The sequence below is a fragment of the Protopterus annectens genome, chromosome 4.part1 (assembly GCF_019279795.1).
Source record: "Protopterus annectens isolate FY-2018-M chromosome 4.part1, PAN1.0, whole genome shotgun sequence".
Classification (NCBI taxonomy): Eukaryota; Metazoa; Chordata; order Ceratodontiformes; family Protopteridae; genus Protopterus; species Protopterus annectens.
In genome coordinates, this window is record NC_056734.1 from 827042087 (window position 1) to 827061575 (window position 19489).

General features: G+C 46.0%; 1 protein-coding gene across 1 annotated transcript in view; it reads right to left on the reverse strand.

Moving 5' to 3' along the window:
- Positions 1-19489, reverse strand: part of TSC22D2 (TSC22 domain family member 2) — a 424303-nt gene that overhangs the window by 330966 nt on the left and 73848 nt on the right. The window contains exon 2 of the mRNA XM_044070863.1: positions 2187-2253. Within this exon, the coding sequence (XP_043926798.1) occupies positions 2187-2253 (67 nt within the window). The remainder of the gene's footprint in view (positions 1-2186; positions 2254-19489) is intronic.

Consider the following 19489-nt stretch of genomic DNA (forward strand, 5'->3'; position numbering starts at 1 on the left):
TGAAGGGAGCAAACCTCTTAATAGCCGTTTCTCTAAATGATCAAAGCTCTAGGATTAAAAGCTTTGCAAACGTCACAACCAGAGTGTAGATGCACAGGGCCTAAACAATACGACAAAAAGAACATTTACAGTGCGCATCTGACAGGAATTTTACTGAGGTTGCCAAGAATGATATCACGGAGGATAAGAAAAAAAGGGAGGAGAGAGCTATAAAAAAGGTGCAAGAAAAAAACTGTTAAGTTTCACTCATAAATCTATTCACTATATCCACGAGTTTGCAGTGACCACAACTGTACGCCAAGAGGCAAATGACATCTGGGGTACATTAGATGACTAGGGCATTGTGGGTAAGGATGGAGCGAGAATGTGTTCCACGAGCTGGAAAAAGCAGTCGGATAAGAGCCCAACAGTTGAGGGATGAATGAAAATGACATCAGATGCTACTTTACAAGAAGGATCAATAATCTGAATTAAACCCCAAGCCAGACCTAGTAAATTACTGTACAGAAATTTCAGTATGACGCATGCTTAGTTTTGTCTCTTTTTGATAAAACAGGGCTGCTTTACTAATGACAGCAGCTTTCCCATGGATTGTCACAGCAGGGAAGCCTTCTGTGCTCCCTCTCCCAAGACCAACAATGGCTCCACTTTGCCCATCGAGGGGACCTCAACACCCAGAGGATGTGGCTCACCTTCAGTCCACAGTAGCTATAAGTATATCGCCAGAGGGATCCAGGGTAAAAGACAAAAGGTCTGAGGTACAACAAATGGCCACATCAGAATTACCCATTAGCAGCTGAGGCAAACCGGTAGCCTGCTGTGGTGGCAAAGGCTGCTTACTTTTTCTTTTTGTGGCTAGGAGGAGGAATGACAGCGAGTCCAGTAGTTTGTTCCACAGATAAGGTGAAAAATGATGTCTCTCTCTCTCTCTCTCTCCCTGTGGGAACACTAGCAGCAAATGCTGGTACAGCTACAAGCTTGTTTTAAACAGAAACATTAAAAGCACTATGCCATCCCCAAAAATTCACATTCTGGAGCTGCATATGTTCCACAAAAAATATATAGTTTTCTGTTCCTTTACACAACTTTTAAACTGATGGGAGAAAAAGTGCTTGTTTAAAAAGTACGACAGTTCAGTGACAGCCCATTAAAACACAAACTCCTAGCTTTACAATAAATTTCCTGAAGAGGAAACTGACAGGGACAAGCAATATTTAAAAATGGAAGGTTTTCCCCAAAGGGAACGTACATGCCAAACAAAGGAAGAGCACCAAAGTGAAAGATCCTTGAAAACAACCTTAAAGAAGTGCACTCTTTGGCAGCTGTAAAGCTCTGAAAGGCTTGGCACCCGAACTTATGTTTTAGTCAGCTCAGTTTGAGCTGCCTGATAATTTGGGCAAATAGACGGTACCCTGAAGCTTTGGAAGCTGGCCTGCTGCTATATCTTTGGCAGGATATTCCTACATAACTAAGGCTACTACAGCAGTGATCAATGTGATGAACATATGCAGCTCCAGAAAGTGAAATTTGTGCCTGGTGTAGTGACCACACCCAATGACTTCTGATTTACTAGCTTAGGTGAGCATCCAGTGATATTGCAAGCTTCTTGTATTCTGTAGATAAACCACTACAGGACAACAGTTTTACGACCTCACGCATAGATTACAGCCAGACAGATTAGTCTCCCATAAATCAAGAGCTGTGGAACTTTGCAAGGAAATGAAAGGTACCACCCTAATGCACAGAAGTAGAAAATTTCCTGTGGGAAATGACCAAGACAGCAATGCAAAACAAACTATTTTCATGTCAAGATGCAGCAAACCACACCAACCACAAAGAGCTGAACTGCTTCATTAATTTATTGCCATAGGCCTAAACTTTTTGTTCAGCTCAAGATCTGTAATAACTTGCGGAAGCATTATATGAAATAGCTCAGCAGAAGTTTCTACAGAGATCTGTCGAATTTAAAAAAAAAGATTTACAACTATCAAATATCTGGGATAACTGTAGTCTGGATAGACTGAAGCAATGCAATTTTTTTGTTTGGATAATTAAAAGAAAGCACCAAGCTTGTTAGTAAAATTTGCTTACAATTTACTTGAGTAATGTTAATGATAAATGTGTGCAGTGCAAAGCCACCCATGCATACCTTCGCCTATGGCCATTCCATACATACACAACCATACATTAGACAGGGTCTTTGAGTCCCGTAACTTGTAACGGAACGCTCGGAAGAAGGCTGCGGAAGGATTCCTGTGTAATACAAGATTCAAATGTAAATTAAACCTAAAAATTTAGGGGAAAACCTGCCCACACCCACTGCACAGAACTGAACTAGTTAAATGCTACTAAGTGGCTTCTTGACTTTAGAAACTATGGCCATTTACTCAAAAATCGTCAAATACTATTCTCTCATCTTTGAGCTTCAACATACCAATACAAAAATATAAACATTTTTATATTAACACATATATACAGAATCGCTAATAGAAATCAGTGTCCCATTTCATATTTCCAAACCACGTGGGACTGCAACACTAAAGGTTTTATTTTTAAACAAGCAACTCAGTAATAAACAAGCATATTACAGCTATTTTGGAGATTTTGCAAGAACAAGGTAGCAAAACATCAGAAAAATGTACCCTTTAAATTTGCCTAAACTTATCCATTTGAAGGTGGCAGCAATTTAGCTGAATCAAGTGTGCAAAGAAATCAATACTGTGAACACGGAGGATCTCGACATATGGGTACACAACTGTTACTACAGCAGCTTTCATAAAAAAGCCTATGCAAACATCTGACAATGCTGTTTGCAAAACATTTTTTTCAATACTTTTAATGAGATCTTATGTAACAAACAGCAAATATTTCCCCATGAAATAATGTATACATAAAATATGTAAATAATATTATTCTAGTTGCCAAATCCATTGCTCCGACAGCATACTACGAGCAGTTCCACAAGTCGGCTCTAACTCATCTGAAGGTCTATATTGTAAAACTGAGGTCAGTAAACCAGATTTAAAAAGAGCACAGTTAGTTCTTCCATGCAAAACAACTATCCTGCCATTGAATTGTGAATTTAGCTAATGTCTGAATATGCTGTCATTCTAAAGGGCACAGTGGGTGCCATGTTTTTACAATAAGCTTGTCATTACTGTGCTAGACTGTCAAGCTAAACAGGGTCTTCTTTCCCCGCTGATTCTGCCAACCCCATTCCCTTGGCTGTGGTTTCGCTAAATAGTAGGTAGAGACAGTGGGAATCTCATTCATCCATTCATGCGCGTCACTAATTAGATGAGGCATTTGGCTACCTCAAGAGAGTCACAGTTACTCCCACTGTTTACCAGTGTTTCACTGAACTTCTTCACGGACATTCAGAGCACTGAGCAGAAACAAGAAGTTATGTACTCACCATAACGTTCGATGTATGTAGTCCATCTCGCCTCACATTCTTACCCGTGGGTTCGGAGCCGAATACAGGCTCCAACTCAGCCGATTTTACTAGCTCAAAGTCTCTCATTGTCTGGGCTAAGAGGGTATCCCATGGTGCACTGCTCCATATCCCCAGATCTAGTTTGCTGCAAAAACCATTTGTACTCCATACACACATCACATCCATATAAACAATAAACTAATCAAAGGGACTCTGCAGGTGACAACCTAACCTCCAAATCCTCCAGGCAGGGGGAAGGTAAGTAAGAATGTGAGGCGAGATGGAGTGCATACATCGAACGTTATGGTGAGTACATAACTTCTTGATGTTATGTAGTCCTATCTCGCCTACATTCTTACCCGTGGGACAGTGCCCCTAGTACCTACATCCTGGGTGGCTCATAGGAAAATACTCCTGAGAACTGTGGAGCCAAAGGAAGACCTGCCCCTGGAGACCACGTCCAATTTGTAGTGAAAAACAAAGGTGTGAGGAGAAGCCCAAGTAGCTGCAGCACATATATCATCCATTGACAATCTAGCTTGATAGGCTATGGATGTAGAAACAGCCCGAGTAGAATGTGCCTTGACTGAAATGGCAAATTTTTACCTCCTGTCTGATAGATGAAAGAGATACAATTGGCTCTCCATCTAGACAGCATGACCTTGGATACTGGAGAATCCAATCGGTTTTCCAAGGAGGAGACAGAGTTGGCCAGATTTCCGTATATCTTTTGTCGGGTGTAGATGGAAGCGTAACTGTCTATGTACATCCAATTGGTGAAATCTAAATTCTGCCTTGTTAGAAAAGTGGGGGAAGAAAACAGGCAGCTCAATGGACTGAATGGACTGATTCATGTTAGACACGGAAGCCACTTTAGGAAGGAACAAGGGGTTTGGTCTACGAGAAACCCTATCTTTATGGAAGATTAAATATGGGGGTTTGACGGAGAGGGCTTGAATTTCCGAAACCCGCCTCGCTGAAGTGACTGCTGTTAAGAATGCTGTTTTCCATGTCAAGAATTTTAATTCACAGGTAGCTGCAGGCTCAAATGATGGTAGAGTAAGGGCTTGTAGAACAAAATTGAGATCCCAGGGCATGGTAGGTTCGGACACTGGGGGACGAAGCAACAGAGTACCTTTAAGGAATGCTTTGCATAGTCTGTGTGCCATGAGACTAGGTTCATTCGCTACATGGAAATTAGATATCGCTGCCAGTTGAACTTTGATGGTGGCTGATGCGGACCCCTGATAGAACAGCATAGACAAGGACTCCAGAACTGAATCTATTGGAGCTGTGTAAGGATCAATGCCTCTAGTATGTGCCCAGATAGATTTATTCTAGCAAATGGAAAAGGTTCTCTTTCTAGTGGATGGCTTATGAGAGGACGATAATATATGGACCACTTCCGGTGAAAAATTATGACGTCTGACTAGCGATGGAAGTGGAGTAGCCAGGCTGTCAACCGGAGGGTCAGAGAGGGGTGGAACTGTCCCGACATGTGCGTCAGTAAATCTGGTTGAGGGTCCAGAATCCAAGGAGTGTCCACAATGTATGGTTGAAGAAAGGGGAACCAGACTTGACGAGGCCAGTGTGGGGCAATCAGAATCATTTGCGCTTTCTTAATCACCCTTGACAGCAGGGGAAACGGAAGAAAAGTATAAAGCAGACCTGAGGGCCAATAGTGAACCAGAGCGTCCCTGGGTGATTCCCCCTGTGTGGGGATCAGCGTGAAGTAGTTGCTGCATTTCGCATTGAGAGGGCTGGCAGAAAGGTCACAGCAAGGCTGACCCCATCTGCTGAAGATTCGCTCTGTAACCAGGCGATTTAGGGATCACTCATAAGGCATAAGGATTGCTCTGCTTAGCCTATCCGCTATTATGTTGGGCTATTACGTTGGAATTCCCCGGAATGTGCGCTGCCACCAGAAACCGTTGGGGAGCTATTGCCCAATGCCACACTCGCATAGCCTCTCTGCATAGAGGTTAAGACTTCCCCCTTGCTTGTTGAGATACCACACTACTGACATGTAGTCCGAGTGTATCGCAATTAGTCCCTAGAGGAAGAACTTTCTGAAGTGCCTGCAACGCAAGAAGCACTGCTCTCATCTCCAGGACGTTTATATGCAAATGTATCTCGTGTGCCTGCCATGTGCCTTGGACTGTCCTGCCGAGATAATGCCCCCCCCCCAATCTGGGAGGCATCCGTGGTCACCGTGGCAACAGGGATGGGTGGAACAAAGGGCTTTCCCCCGTTCAAATTGTTGGTGCACAGCCACCAATGGAGGTCCTGCTTGCACCTGTGAGTAAGATCTTTGGAGAGACCATTGGACAAAGAGGAGCCACTGAAGAAGTCTCGTATGTAATCTCGCTAGAGGGACCAACATGATAGTTGCTGCCATGGTCCCTAGGAGTTGGAGAACCAGTCTTGCCTTCGCTTGTCTCAGGGGCATCAGCATGTGTATTTGTTGTTGTAATACTGTGATCCTTTCTTGTGGTAAGAATGCTCGCATTCGAATGGTGTAACTCTGCTCCTATAAAGGTGACACACTGTGAGGGCAATAAGGCAGATTTTTACCAGTTTATATTTATTCCCAACTGGTGACAGACTGATGGTAGCATCCCTGGTCTGAACTAGTTGATGCCTGGTGGGGGCAGTAAGGAGCTAGTCGTCCAGGTACGGAAACACCTGGAATCCCTGACGTCTCGTGTGAGCAGTCACCACTGCCATACATTTGAACACCCTGGGGGCTATGGCGAGACCAAAGGGCAGGGCTCGAAACTGGAAGTGACTGGCTCCCAGCCGGAAGTGCAGGCGACTCCTGGATGCTTTGTCCATTTTGACATGGTAGTAAGCATCCTTGAGATCAATGGAGCACATCGATACCTCCTCTCACAACAATGGGAGAATAGATTGTAGTGTGACCATACAGAACTTGGACTTGTGTACGTAACTGCTGAGTTGACAGATCTAGTATGGGTCTCAGGTCACCTGTTCTTTTTGGCACCAAAAAGAATCTAGAGTAAGTCCCTAATCCGATTTGGTCTGAGGGGACTCGTTGGATGGCTCCTTTGCCTAGCAGCGGCGAGACCTCTGAGGCTGCTTGATCCCTTTGACTGGGTAGAACGTCTGGGATTTTTCTGATTGGCGGGGGTAGAATGGAATGAGGTAACCTCCGGAAATTATCCGTAATACCCATCGGTCCTGGGTAATGCTCTCCCAGGCTTCCAGATATAAGGAAATTCGACCCCCGACTGGCTCCGGACAAGCGCAGTCGGGCACACCCTCAGGAATGAGAGTATGGAGAGCCACGGAAGGAGTCGCGGTCTCCCGAATTGCGGGGGCCTCATCTGCCTCTGGGGCGACGTCTCCCTGAATAACCCCCAGTCTCCTGCCTCTGGAGGGGGGGGGGGGTTCACCTTGTGCGGCAGGAAAAAACCTCTGATTTCTTGACCCCCCCCCCCCCCCCCACTGGGCCTTGGGATAAGGCCTAGAAGGAAGGGAAAAACGGACCCCTACGGCAGACCGTCTTTCCCTCTTGCTCGCACCTGGTGAGGGTGTCTTTCACTTTGGTCCCAAACAAGGAGGAACCGTCAAATGGGGCGTCAGTGAAGGAAGACTTGAAGGCCTCTGCAAAGTGACACAGGAGCAGCCAGGCTTGCATTCTAAGGGCGACCGCTGAGCTTGCTGCCCTACTCGCTCCCTCGGCTGCATACGAAATGAGTGGCATGGACGAGTTAGCGATGGAGTTGAGGGTAGAAACATGGGCGTTAACTAAGCCACCGCCTCGGGTATGTTACCCACAAGAGTATCTCCCAACTCTTTGAGGAGATCTCTCTGGAGCCGAGTGAAGTGAGACAGATAATTCAGCGACCGTAGAGTGAAGGTTACTGAAGACCGGGTACATTTCCTGTACTGGTCCATGGTCCTAGACTCCTTGTTAGGAGGATGGACAGATGAAGACTCTGCAACTTCCTTCTGGGTGGCTACCACCACCACCATGGCATCTACAGGGACTCCTTTTGACAGAAACTCTTTGCCCTGGGGGGAGGACAGGAATTTGTTGGGACACCTGAGCACGGGCTCCACAGAATCAGGGTTTTCCCACACTCTTCGACAAATAAGGTCAAGAAGTACAAAGGGTGGAGACACCCAGGAGGCGGAGGGTTGAGCGCCAAAAGCCTTAAGGAATACAGAATCCTCCGCGGAAGGAGCTTTGGAAGGCCAGTCTCCTCTTTGTTTCAGTATCTCCAGGATATCGGAGAAGGAAACATCATCAGAGGAAGACTTGGGGGACCCTTCCGATTCCTCGAGGTCAGTATCTGAGGTGAGAGACTCATCCTGGGAGTCTATGTGCTTCCTCTTGCACAATTTCTTTCTAGGAGGCTCCTCAGGCACGGACTCTGGGAGACCGCTCATGGGGGTATCCTTAGGGCCTGGCGCTCTACTGTCCATGGATAGGTTGAGTGTCAGAAGCTCTCACCGGGGTGGTGGGGGACGGAATGACCGACCCGGGTGATGTAGCTGACGATCTGGCCCATGGCCTTGAAGACGAGATCTGGGGATATGGAGCAGTGCACCATGGGATACCCTCAGCCCAGCCAATGAGAGACTTTGAGCTAGTAAAATCGGCCGAGTCGGAGCAGATATTCGGCTCCGAACCCATGGGTAAGAATGTAGGCAAGATAGGACTACATAACATCCACATATCAACACCGTCTCGGGCCTTCACAATGCTTTGTTTTAAACAGATGGATTCCCCCCAGTCCACACCACCTCTAAGTCAGCTGCTAGACGATGCGGGATGCCGGTCGAGACCAGCGTTTGCAACAGCTGGGGTGATTCACAGGAAGGGCCCAGCTTGCGTCCACAGTCGCAGCCCCCCCCCAGCAACCCTGGTGGGGGGGGGGTGGCTAGGGAGCAACACCTTGTCCATCTGCGGCACGTGCCAGGCCTCACCACTTCTGAGCCCGAATGACCCAGCCCTTAGAGTCAATCCTCATCACAAAGTTACGGATTTAGTTTGCCGACTTCCCTTACCTACACTGTTCTAACATGCCAAAGGCTGTTCACCTTGGAGACCTGCTGTGGAGAAGGGTATGGCCTGGCGCGAAAGTTACACCCCCTCCCCCAGATTTTCAAGGGCCAGTGAGAGCTCATCTGACACCGCTGGAACAGTGATGCTTTACAGGGGGTGGGCCCCTCTCTCATGGAGAACCTATTCTAGGGCACCCTGCCCTTTCCAAAGAAAACAACTTTCTCAAGGGCCCATGCCGGCTTCTCCGGGATCGTTTGAGTCAACACTGGATGCCGCGAGCTGCTGTCTCCACCACTCTGGATTCAGGGATCTGAACCAGACTCCCTTTTGATCAAGAGGGCTAACTTTCAATAGATTGCAGCTTTTTGCTGCTCTGCTATGTACAAAACCCTGACCCAAAATCAGGTAGTCTACGAATGATTTAGCACCCTGTACATTAAAGTCCTGCTGACAAGAACAGACAAGGATTGTTTAGTGCACCAGCCCTAGCCATAGTTATTCTCAGAATAATGGACACATTTTAATTAAAAAGCCCAATTATTCACCTCTCTCTAAAAGAGGAACTGGGTCAATGTATAGAAGGCATCTTGGTCAAATGCAAACAGACCAAAGTGTTTTGCTGAAAGCATTTTTTGTGATCACAGAAAATTCCCTTTTCTCCACTGTTGGGCGACTTCTAAGTCTAGTGTGGGGAGTACTGCCACCCCCCCACCCCACCACACAGACATGGGGGTGTACGGGTCTTGCCCCTTCACAAAAACAAAGGTGTGTCTGACTTTTGCCAAAAGTGCTTTCCAATAAACATTTTCGGTTGATTAACATTCGAAGGAACTCCACAATGTAAAACTCTGTAAAAGTTGCCTTAAATCACTCTTAAAATCCTCAAATTTTCCAATAGAAAAACATCAACAACCCTATTCCACAACCACCTACTATTTTCTATATGAACAAATGTTTCTTCAGAATACCTTCAGCTGTCTACAACCAGATCTACAAATGATCCCACTTTTGTTTTTTCTGAAACAAACATTTTTTAAACTTAAAAGGTTGCGCCTATTTAAATAAAGGAAACTTTGGGAAAAACCTTCAAGATTTTTTTTTAAATAGATTGTGCATCAATAATTACATATTCCCCACTGTACTCAGAAACAAGACTCAGTATATCCTAGTTATCATTCTGATTACTAACTCCTAGAGACACCACACCCCACTATTTTAAAACGCACGTAAATTTTGCATTTTTTTTATCCTATAAGAAAAGATAAACACAGACTACTTGGATACTACTCCTAAAAAAGCCACTTCAAAACAGTCTTTCTCGGTATTAAAAGGCTTTTATTACCCATTCCTTATATAAAGTACAGTTTTGTACCTACCATAAATGTAGATGTCCGATAGATATACAACTGCAGTCCTGACATATGGGTTGTCCTGCCTCAGGCAGCCCCTCGGTCGGCCGGATTCCAAAGTCTGGGTCCGGCGTCGGCTGTTGTCGCTTCTTCCCCGACGTCAGAGCGGCTGGGGTATAAAATCATCAGCCAACGCCATCTTCTTCAATGTTTCCTGCCCCGGATGCCAGGTGCCCTCCAAGGGAGGCTAAATTTAGAAAATGCATAAAATTCCAGACATGCATAATATTAATAAACAGATACACCATAAAAGCTATCCCCAGCTAAGTTGAAAAAGGGGTAGTGGACCCAAAAAGGTAAATTACTGAGGGGTAGGAGGGAGGGTAAACCTGACTGCAGTTGCATATCTATCTGACATCTACATTTATGGTAGGTACAAAACTGTACTATGTCCTTCAAGAATGCAACTGCAGTCCTGACATATGGGTTGAATACCATAGCCAAGCTGGGGGTGGTAGGATCTAAGAAAAAGATGGTGTAGCTAAAATACCCTGCAGGACTGCCGAAGCAAAGCCTGCTCGGGATCTGGAGTATAAAGGCAGGTTGTAGTGTTTGGAAAATGTATGCACGGAACTCCATGTAGCAGCTTCTAGAATGTCCTTTGTAGCCACCCCTCTTAGAAAGGCTGTGGAGGTGGCTATAGGCCTGGTGGGGTGTGGCCTGATATTGGCTGGCACACCTTTTCCATGGAAAGAATAACAGAATCTGATGCAGTGTCCAATCCATTTTGAAATTGTTTGCTTGGAAATCGCCTTTCCTTGCACTCCAGCAGCATAAGCTACAAATAGTTGGTCAGACTTTGTTGGCCTTTGTTCTGTCCAAGTAGTAGCGTAATTGTCTGTGTATGTCCAAAGTGTGCAGCAGCTTTTCTCCTTTATTTTGAGGATTGGGAAAGAAAGTAGGCAGGTGAATTGCTTGATTTAGAGACACCCTGGATATCACTTTTGGCATGAATGAAGGATTGGTTCTTAAAGAAACTCTGTCCTGATGAAAAATGAGGAATGGAGGTACTGCCATGAGGGCCTGTATCTCTGAGACTCTTCTTGCTGAGGTAACTGCCAACAGGAAAACTGTTTTCCAGGAGAGAAATTGAATCTCTGAAGATGCTGCTGGCTCAAAAGGAGGAAGGTCCCCTGCAGGCACTGGTGGTTTCCTGGGAGGTTTGATATTCTTTATCCCTCTTAGAAACTGTCTTAGCAAAGGATGTGAAAACACAGGTGGATCACAGTTGTATTTTGCTGAGATTGCTGAAGCGTGTATTTTTATGGAAGAATATGAAAGGCCACTATGAAGCATTTCTGCCAAGTATTCTAGTATCTGTGGCATGTTTATTACTGATTCATCACCTGGAATGCCAACAAGGGTCAGGATGTATCTCTTCCATTTGGCTGAATAAGTTTTTCTGGTGGAAGGTCTGCGTGCTTCCAGCAGGATCTCTTGAACTTTTTTGGAGAGAGAGAGATATGGGTAGAAGTTATGGAACCCTCCAAGCTGTCAGCTGCAATGTTTGCAGGTTGGGATGAACAGTCCTGTAATTGTGCTGAGTTAGAAGCAGAGGCCATTGAGGCAGGGGCCACGGTTTGGTGCGAGATATGCTCCTTAGAAATGGATACCAGTGCTGCCTTGGCCAGTCTGGAGCTATCAAAATACCTTTCGGTTGCTCTGCTTTGATCTTCAGTAACACCTTGGTCATTAATGGTAGAGGTGGGAATGCGTAGATTGTCAGAGAATTCCAGCTGAAGAAGAGAGCATCCATTCTCCAGGCTTGAGGATGGTGCGTCCTCGAACAGAACTTCTTCAGATGATGATTGAGGTGAGAGGCAAAGAGATCTATGTCCAGCCTTCCCCACGCATGAGTTATTTGCGAAAAAATGTCTGGATGCAGCATCCATTCGTGCGGGTCCAAAATGTTTCTGCTTAGACTGTCCGCTGGGATTGCAACTGTAGGTTCAGTTTCAGGGCCTTTTCCCAAAGAGTCATTGTTAGTCTGCAGAGGGGGTAAGAATGAGTGCCTCCCTGTTTGTTTATGTACCACATGACAGTGGTGTTGTCTGTCTTTATTAGCAGATGACCTTGCTGAAGAAATTTTCCGAAGGCCTCGATTGCATGAATCACTGCCAACATCTCTTTTTGATTTATGTGCAGATGCAATTCCCGGGGAGCCCATTGCCCTTGCATGCATCTGCCTTCCATGTGCGCCCCCCCATCCATGATCTGAGGCGTCTGTTGTAATGGTTTGACTTGCTTGAGGTTTGTTGAAAGACATGCCTTTGTTTAATTGACTTGCTTGTGCCCACCACAAAAATTCCTTTTGGAGACATGGAATGAGTGGTATAATTTCTTCTAAGTTGTGGCTGTGTTGAGACCATAAACTTTTTAGGTACCATTGTAGTTTTCTCATGTGTAGTCTTGCCAGTGGAATCAGAAGAATGCAAGATGCCATGAAACCCAGGGCCTGCAGGATTTTCCTTGCAGTCATCTGGGTGAGCTTTGCTAGGCTTTTGAAGTAATCTGGTAATTGTTCTTGTTTTTCTTCCGTGAGGAAAGCCACTTGTGAGTTTGTGTCCAGTTTGGCTCCTAGAAAAATTATTTGTTGGGATGGCAGTAGTCTTGATTTTTGAATGTTGACTGTGTATCCCAAAGCCTGTAGTAAGTGTATGACATAGTCCAAGTTTCTTATCAAGGCTTGTTTGCTGTCCGCTTGTATAAGGCAGTCGTCCAGGTAAGAGTAAATTTGTATCCCCTGGAGTCTGCAATGTGCAATTACTGATGCCAGGCATTTCGTGAATACTCTGGGCGCAGTAGATAAGCCAAACGGCAATGCTGAGTATTGATAATGCTCTGACCCTGCAAGAAATCTGAGGTATCTTCTGCAACTGTGTCTGATTAGGACATGCAGGTATGCCTCCTTGAGGTCCAGAGTAACCAGCCAAGACCCCTTGCCCAGCATGGGAAGAAGTTGCTGTAACGTCAGCATTTTGAATTTTGGCACAATAGCGGACAAGTCCGGTATAGGTCTCCATTGCTTTTCTTTTAACAAGGAACAGTCTTGAGTAGAATCCCTGGCCTTGTTCCTGAAGAGGAACCTTTTCTATTGCTGTGATTTGTAGCAGCTTTGAAACTTGTATGAGTGCCTCTGCCCTTTGATTGTGTGGCAGGTTTGGCATGCCTTGTTGGCAAGGTATGGAAGTGGAACCTGTAACCTTTGTCTATTATGTTCAAAATCCATCCGTCCTTTGTAAAAACGTGCCAATTTTTTGAAAATAAGGATAACTTTCCGCCTAAAGGAGCTTCTCTGAGTCTTGGTCGGCGGTGTCAAAGTCAAGTCATTGTGATTGTAGGGGGAGTCCCTGCACCACATCTCTGATTAGTTGGTTGCCATTGGCGGCCCCTGTAGGAGCCTCGGTATTGCCCTCTACCTCGAGCACGCCTGCTTTTTCCCCTTTGAAACTTGTCAGTGTCTGGAAAGGACCAATTCTTCGAAGGCCAATTCCTGCTGAACCTTGGTGGCTGAACCTGGAGGAAATCTTTGACTGTTTGTACCGATTTAGCCTTTTCCTCAATTGATTTCAACACACCCTGTGCATTAGCACCAAATAGCTTGTCTTTTTCCAGAGGTGCATCTAGAAGCTTTACTTTAACATGATCTGGCAATGACTGTTCTTTCAACCAAGCATGCCTCATTATGGCCCCTGTCATAGCTGCCCTACATGAAGCTTCCAATGCATCATAACCACACTGAAGAAAATTATTGCTAACCTGCTGAGTATTATGAACCAAATCCTGCAAAGCCTTTCTATCTAAAGGCTCAGGAGAGGCTAACTTTTTCTGCAAATCATCCATCAGAAAATCTTGATACTGAAACATATGAAAAAGACAGTTAAGAGCCCTCATGGCAAGGGTGGTAGAGGTATAAACTTTCTTACCCCACCTCTCCAGGGACCTAGATTCCCTGTCTGCGGGCAAAGGATTCTTGGTCGTGGAAGTGGCCACTCCTTTGGGCCCCCGAGAAATAGTTTCTAGATCAACAGAGTGGGTCTTAAAGAGATGCTTATGAGCTTCAAGAACCCTGTAATATCGGTCTGGCTTGACAGGAGCAGGAGGGAGAGAATCAGGAGAAGTACTGGAGTCTGAGTACACATCATCCAATACATCTAACACTGGGGGAATAGCTAAAGGCCTGTGCTGGGGTAACTTAAGGAAGGTCCGAAGCCTTTTCCTGGAGTCGGAGAAATCCTGGCCCTGCCACTGAAAATGCTCTCTCATGGAGTGGAGAATTTCCCCGAAAGAAATATCCTCAGGAGGAGAGGCATAGGGAATGGATTCATCTGTATCAGAATCCTCGTAGGCCGGGAAGGGTTCTTCCTGGGAATCTGAAAGGCCCGACTCGCCAGAGGCTTCATCTGAGGAAAGGGTGTCTGTCTGCTCAACCCTAGGCCTTTTGTCTGAAGGCGGCTGAGAACCTCTGTCTGGATGAGCCTGAGAGCCCCTGATTAAAGAAATTAGATCTGCAGCTAAAGTCATGATCCGTTTATCCGAAGTGGGAGGATGAGACTTAGCCTGGCTGGCAGCCTTAGCACGTGTGTAGGCCTTGATGGACATAGGCACAGGAGGCCTAGCTGTCCCACGTGCTGGAGTAACTTTGTCCACCGGTATGGTGTCAGGCAAATGTTGGGCTTCGGTTTCAGTAGGAAAAACAACAACCGGCACCGAGGAAGCCTCCGGGACCGTAGTGTGCGGTAAAATGGTGTCGTCGACCTGGAGCGGTTGAATTACCGCCTCCGAAGAGACCGATACACTCGCGGTAGGCTTAGGCGTGGTGTCGGTGGAAGTCGCGGGCCGCGAAGGTTGGTCCCGGTCCTTCCGTTTTTTTTTGGAAACATGTGCAGTCGGAAGTTCCGACGGCATGATATAGGAGTAATTTTCCCCAAAAAAGTCTTCAGCAAATTCTGCCCGGCGCCTAAGTGTGCGCTTATTGAAGCGAGCACAGGCAGCACGGGCCGAGACGTCGTGGTCTGGGCCCAGGCAGGGAAGGCAGTAAGAATGGAAGTCCTTATGAGGTATTTGTTTACCACAAGACAAACAATTATTAACTTTTGCAGATTTATCTGACATCGGCTGAGGCAAGAAACGGTTCCCCAACGGGGTACTTAGCTTTTTGATGACTTCGGTAACTGAAAACACAGGAGCTGGCCGACCGGCACTTGCGAACTGCTTCTGCTTTGGGCACTGCGAGGCAAGAAAGACTGAAGATGGCATCGGCTGATGATTTTATACCCCAGCCGCTCTGACGTCGGGGAAGAAGTGACAACAGCCGACGCCGGACCCAGACTTTGGAATCCGGCCGACCGAGGGGCTGCCTGAGGCAGGACAACCCATATGTCAGGACTGCAGTTGCATTCTTGAAGGACATCCACTTATAACCAACTATTCTTCAAATTCTCCTTGACTGACTTCTTTCACAAGCCCTTGCTTTGTATCACTTAGTGCCTGCCTCTGAACTGCATTCATACTTGCATCCTTGCAAATGTGTAGTCGCCACACAATCAGTTCATTAACAGCCCTGTAACCACCAGTTTTTCAAAAACAAAACAAAAAAAAAAAAAAAACACAATCTTTACCCACTTGTGCTCTTGCTTCAACTGTGCAATGAAATGGAAAAACACATTTCTACCAGTTTCTTCAATGGTGCCGGATCCTTCCTTGCCCTACGAGTTGCACATTAAATTTTTTTGTAAACCTGCTATGAGCAAGAGAAATAAATATCCAATCGGCAAAACCAAATACCTTAAAATGACTAAAGAAGCATTTGTTGAGTAGCACTTTGTGGGGCACTACAGATGTCTGCTACAATAAGTTCAGAAACAAAAAGTACAGTTGTATAAAATCTTACCATAACAGCAGATGTCCATCCCTTCACTGTTGCAGTATTCTTTTCTAAACTGATCTCCTGCCAAGGGTAGACCATCTGGCCAGTATACCAAAGCCTTAGGTTTTTAAGGAAGTCCGTACATCACATTTATGACCTACACCATGAGCAGGGAACATACGCGCATCTTCCTAGGAGGCCTAATATAAAGGTACCTTTAAGAAACTGTTTGGCCTCCAACCTAGAAGCCAGAGGAGGACTCAAAAGGCAGACAAAACAGAAATAACTGAAAGGTGAGCTTTAACAGAAGAGTACTCCAACCCAGCATGGAGCAATTTACAAAAATAAGAACCAAAGGAACCTCCATAAAAACTGGAGCCTGGTTATGAGCAAGACAGAAAGATAATCTCTTCCATTTGGGCAAATAATTCCCAGTGGCGAGTTTTCTAGCTTCCTGCAAGATCCTAAGCACATCCTCAAAAAAACAAAAGGTGCCTAAAAGGGATCAAAACTCTCATCACCCACAGTGTTATATGAAGAGTGGGGGCAAGTGACGATGGATGAGAGACCCCCTGTCTTGTGTGAATAGGTCCAGCCTGTGAGGTAGCTTGTGGTGACTGCCCTTGGCTAGGTGCAGAAGGGGGAACTAATGCTGTCTGGTCCAAAAGGAAGTCACCAACAAGATTTTGGGGGAGTCCTGTTCTGTTTTGAGCAGGACCCTCGATATGAGAGGAAGGGGAGGGAAGGTGTAGAGAAACATCTCCTTTTAAGAGAAAAAGGGCACTCACCTTCCATGCCAGAGGACTTGGGAGTCTGGTGTAAAAAAGAGAGAGAAAGCTGCCTGTTCAGAGGGAATGCAGATCTACCTGAGGATTACCTCACTAGTGGACAATGTCCAGAATCATATCTCTGTGAAGCATCCGCTCAGTGTGTTATGGACCTGGGTCAGAGAGAGTCTGCCGCACACTTTTGTGCTGAAGGAATATAAACAGCACGAAGAGTCAACTGATGACCGCCAGATCCCAAACCTGAAGATCTAGGAGGCAAGACACTGTACTCCCTTGCTTGTTGATGCACATTACTGTGGTATCATCTGTAAAGATTTTGAGAGGCCCTGAAGAACAGAATATGGAAGGCCTGAAGGGCAAGGTGGAGAGCTCATCTCGTTGATGCTATGTTCCACCCGCTGGTAAATAGGCCAAAGGCCCTGAATCTAAAGAGGGCTGAAATAAGTCCCCCACTCCATGTTGGAGACATCCAAAAAGAGTTCCCTGACAGGGGACTGGGGGATGAAAAGAAACCCCGGGGTTGAGACACAGCCGATGAATCCAGCACTGAAGCCCTAGTCTGAGGCAGGGAAGAGGAGGAACTAGAAAGTCTGAATGTTGGAGCCATAGTGACTTTAGGAACCACTGAAACTTCCTCATATGGAATCTGGCTACAGGAAACACAGGGTTGGTGTAAGCCATGCAACTCAGAGACCTTAGAAATTCCCTGTCTGTAGCTGAAACCTGAGGACGAAGGGATTGAAAAAAGGCAAGTGGAGTCAGAGTCTAGGATTGTGGCAGGGAAGCCAGTGTAGGAATTGTCTGAAACCTGCACCAGAGAAAAAGATGATCCTGAGGAGTCCGGAAGGATTTCTGGAAATTTACCATAAACTCTAGGCTTTGCAGGAGGCAAACAGCATAGTGGACATGCTAAATCAAAGTCTCTGGGGAGGAAGCCTGAATAAGCAGGTCATTCAGGCAATGAAAGATATGTTTATCCCTCATCCTGCAAAAGGCAATCGCAAGAGAGGCATTTCTTGAAGACCCTTAGGGCAGTAGAGGGGACAAAAGACTAAGAGAACTAAAAATGCAAGGAGGAAAAAGAAATGCAAAAATTTCCTGAAACAGGGATGAATAGAAATGTGAAGACATCTGAGATCCAGGGAGACTAGGAAAGCCCGAGGAAGAGGAGGAAACAATCTGAAGAGACAGCATTCGAAAAGAAGGAACCTTCAGGAAGGCGTTGAGCTGACAAAAGAACCAGAATGCCTCCATCCCCCTTAGAGGAGCAGAATCTGCTTGAATGATGCTTTGAGACAAAAGGCCCTGAAGTACCATCTGGAAAAAGGGCATCTGTCCCTGAGGAGGTTGAGGAATGCCCAAGAGGAGGAAGGAATTGCCACACCATGAAGTATCCCTGATGAATGATGAACCAAACCCAAGAATCCTGAGTGATCCTTAACTGACTTGAAAGAGAGAGGGAGAGAGGAGGAGACAAAGGAACCTGACTTATTATGGAAGGGAAACACAGAACGTATAGCTGTGTACACTTAGCATAAAATGTAGATGTTAAGAGTGTATTCACTGCTGCAGTCATCACCTGTGGGTTATCAATGCTGTGGTAGCCCTCGGCTGGCCCGTATACCAGAGTCCATGTTTTTCTGCATCTGCTGCGGTCGCCTGTAGACTGATGTCAGGTAGTCAGTGCTATAGAGCAAGGCAGCCAAAGTCATTACATCAGTTTTTCTTGCCCTAACCCGTCAGAAGCACAAGGAAATAAGGTAAAGTGGTCCTGGTGGCTAAAAGCCACCATGGGAAGCTTATGTCCCCCTAGGGAAAGAGGATATAAGGGGGATGGAGGGAGGGAAACCAGGACTGCAACAGTGAATACACTTGAACATCTACATTTATGGTTAAGTGCACACAACTGTACTATGTTCGTGTTTCACTGTTGCAGTCATCACCTGTGGGAGGATTCCCAAAGCTGAGGAGAGGGGTGGAAGGATAGGCCCTAGGCATGGATCAGCAAGCCCTGCAGAACTGCAGAGGCAAACCCTGCCACAAAATTAGAAAAAAAGAGGTAGGTGGTAATGCTTTGTAAAGGTATGGACAGAGGTCCAGATGGCAGCTTCCAAGATGTCCCTGGTGGGGACTCCTCTGAGGAATTCTGTGGAAGTAGAAGCTGCCCTACTGGAATGGGTATCAATAGACTTGGGGGTCCCATGTAGTCTGTAGCAGAAATGGATAGTGTGATATCCATTTGGAAATGGGCTTCCCTCTGCCCCTGGAGCAAAGCTGACAAGCAGCTGGTCTGTTTTTCTGAAGGGTTTAGTATGGTCCTGATAGTATCCGAGTTGTCTGTGCATGTCTAGCGAGTACAGAAATCTTTCCCCCTTGCTTTGAGGGTTGGGAAAGAAGGTGGGTAAGTGTATAGCCTGGTTGAGGCTCACATCAGATACCACCTTAGGCATAAAGGAGGGAATAAATCCTCAGGGAGACTATGTCTGCATGGAAAATGATGAAGGGCTCAACAGTCATGAGTTCCTAAAGTTCTGAAACCCTTCTGGCTGACGTGATAGCTAGAAGGAAGGCAGTCTTCCAGGAGAGGCATTTCAATTCTGTTGAAGCAGCAGGTTCAAAAGGAGGCAAGGTTAGTTTTTCTAAAACTAGATTCAGGCCCCAAGCTGGCGTGGGAGGCCTTCTGGGAGGTCTGATATTGGAGGCCCCTCTGAGGAAGGGGTAGGTCGGAATCGTAATGGGTTGAAATGGCTGAGGCATGGATTTTAATAGAAAAGGAGAGGCCACTTTTGAGTAACTCGGCTAGGTAATCCAAGATAAGAGGGATGGAAGGATGTGAGGTACTAGCCCCTCTGGACTGGTTCCAGGAACAGAAACTTTTTCATTTCCCTGCATAAGATTTTCTGGTGCTGGGTCTTCTGGCCTTTGCGACAATGTCTAGGACCGGTTTGCTTA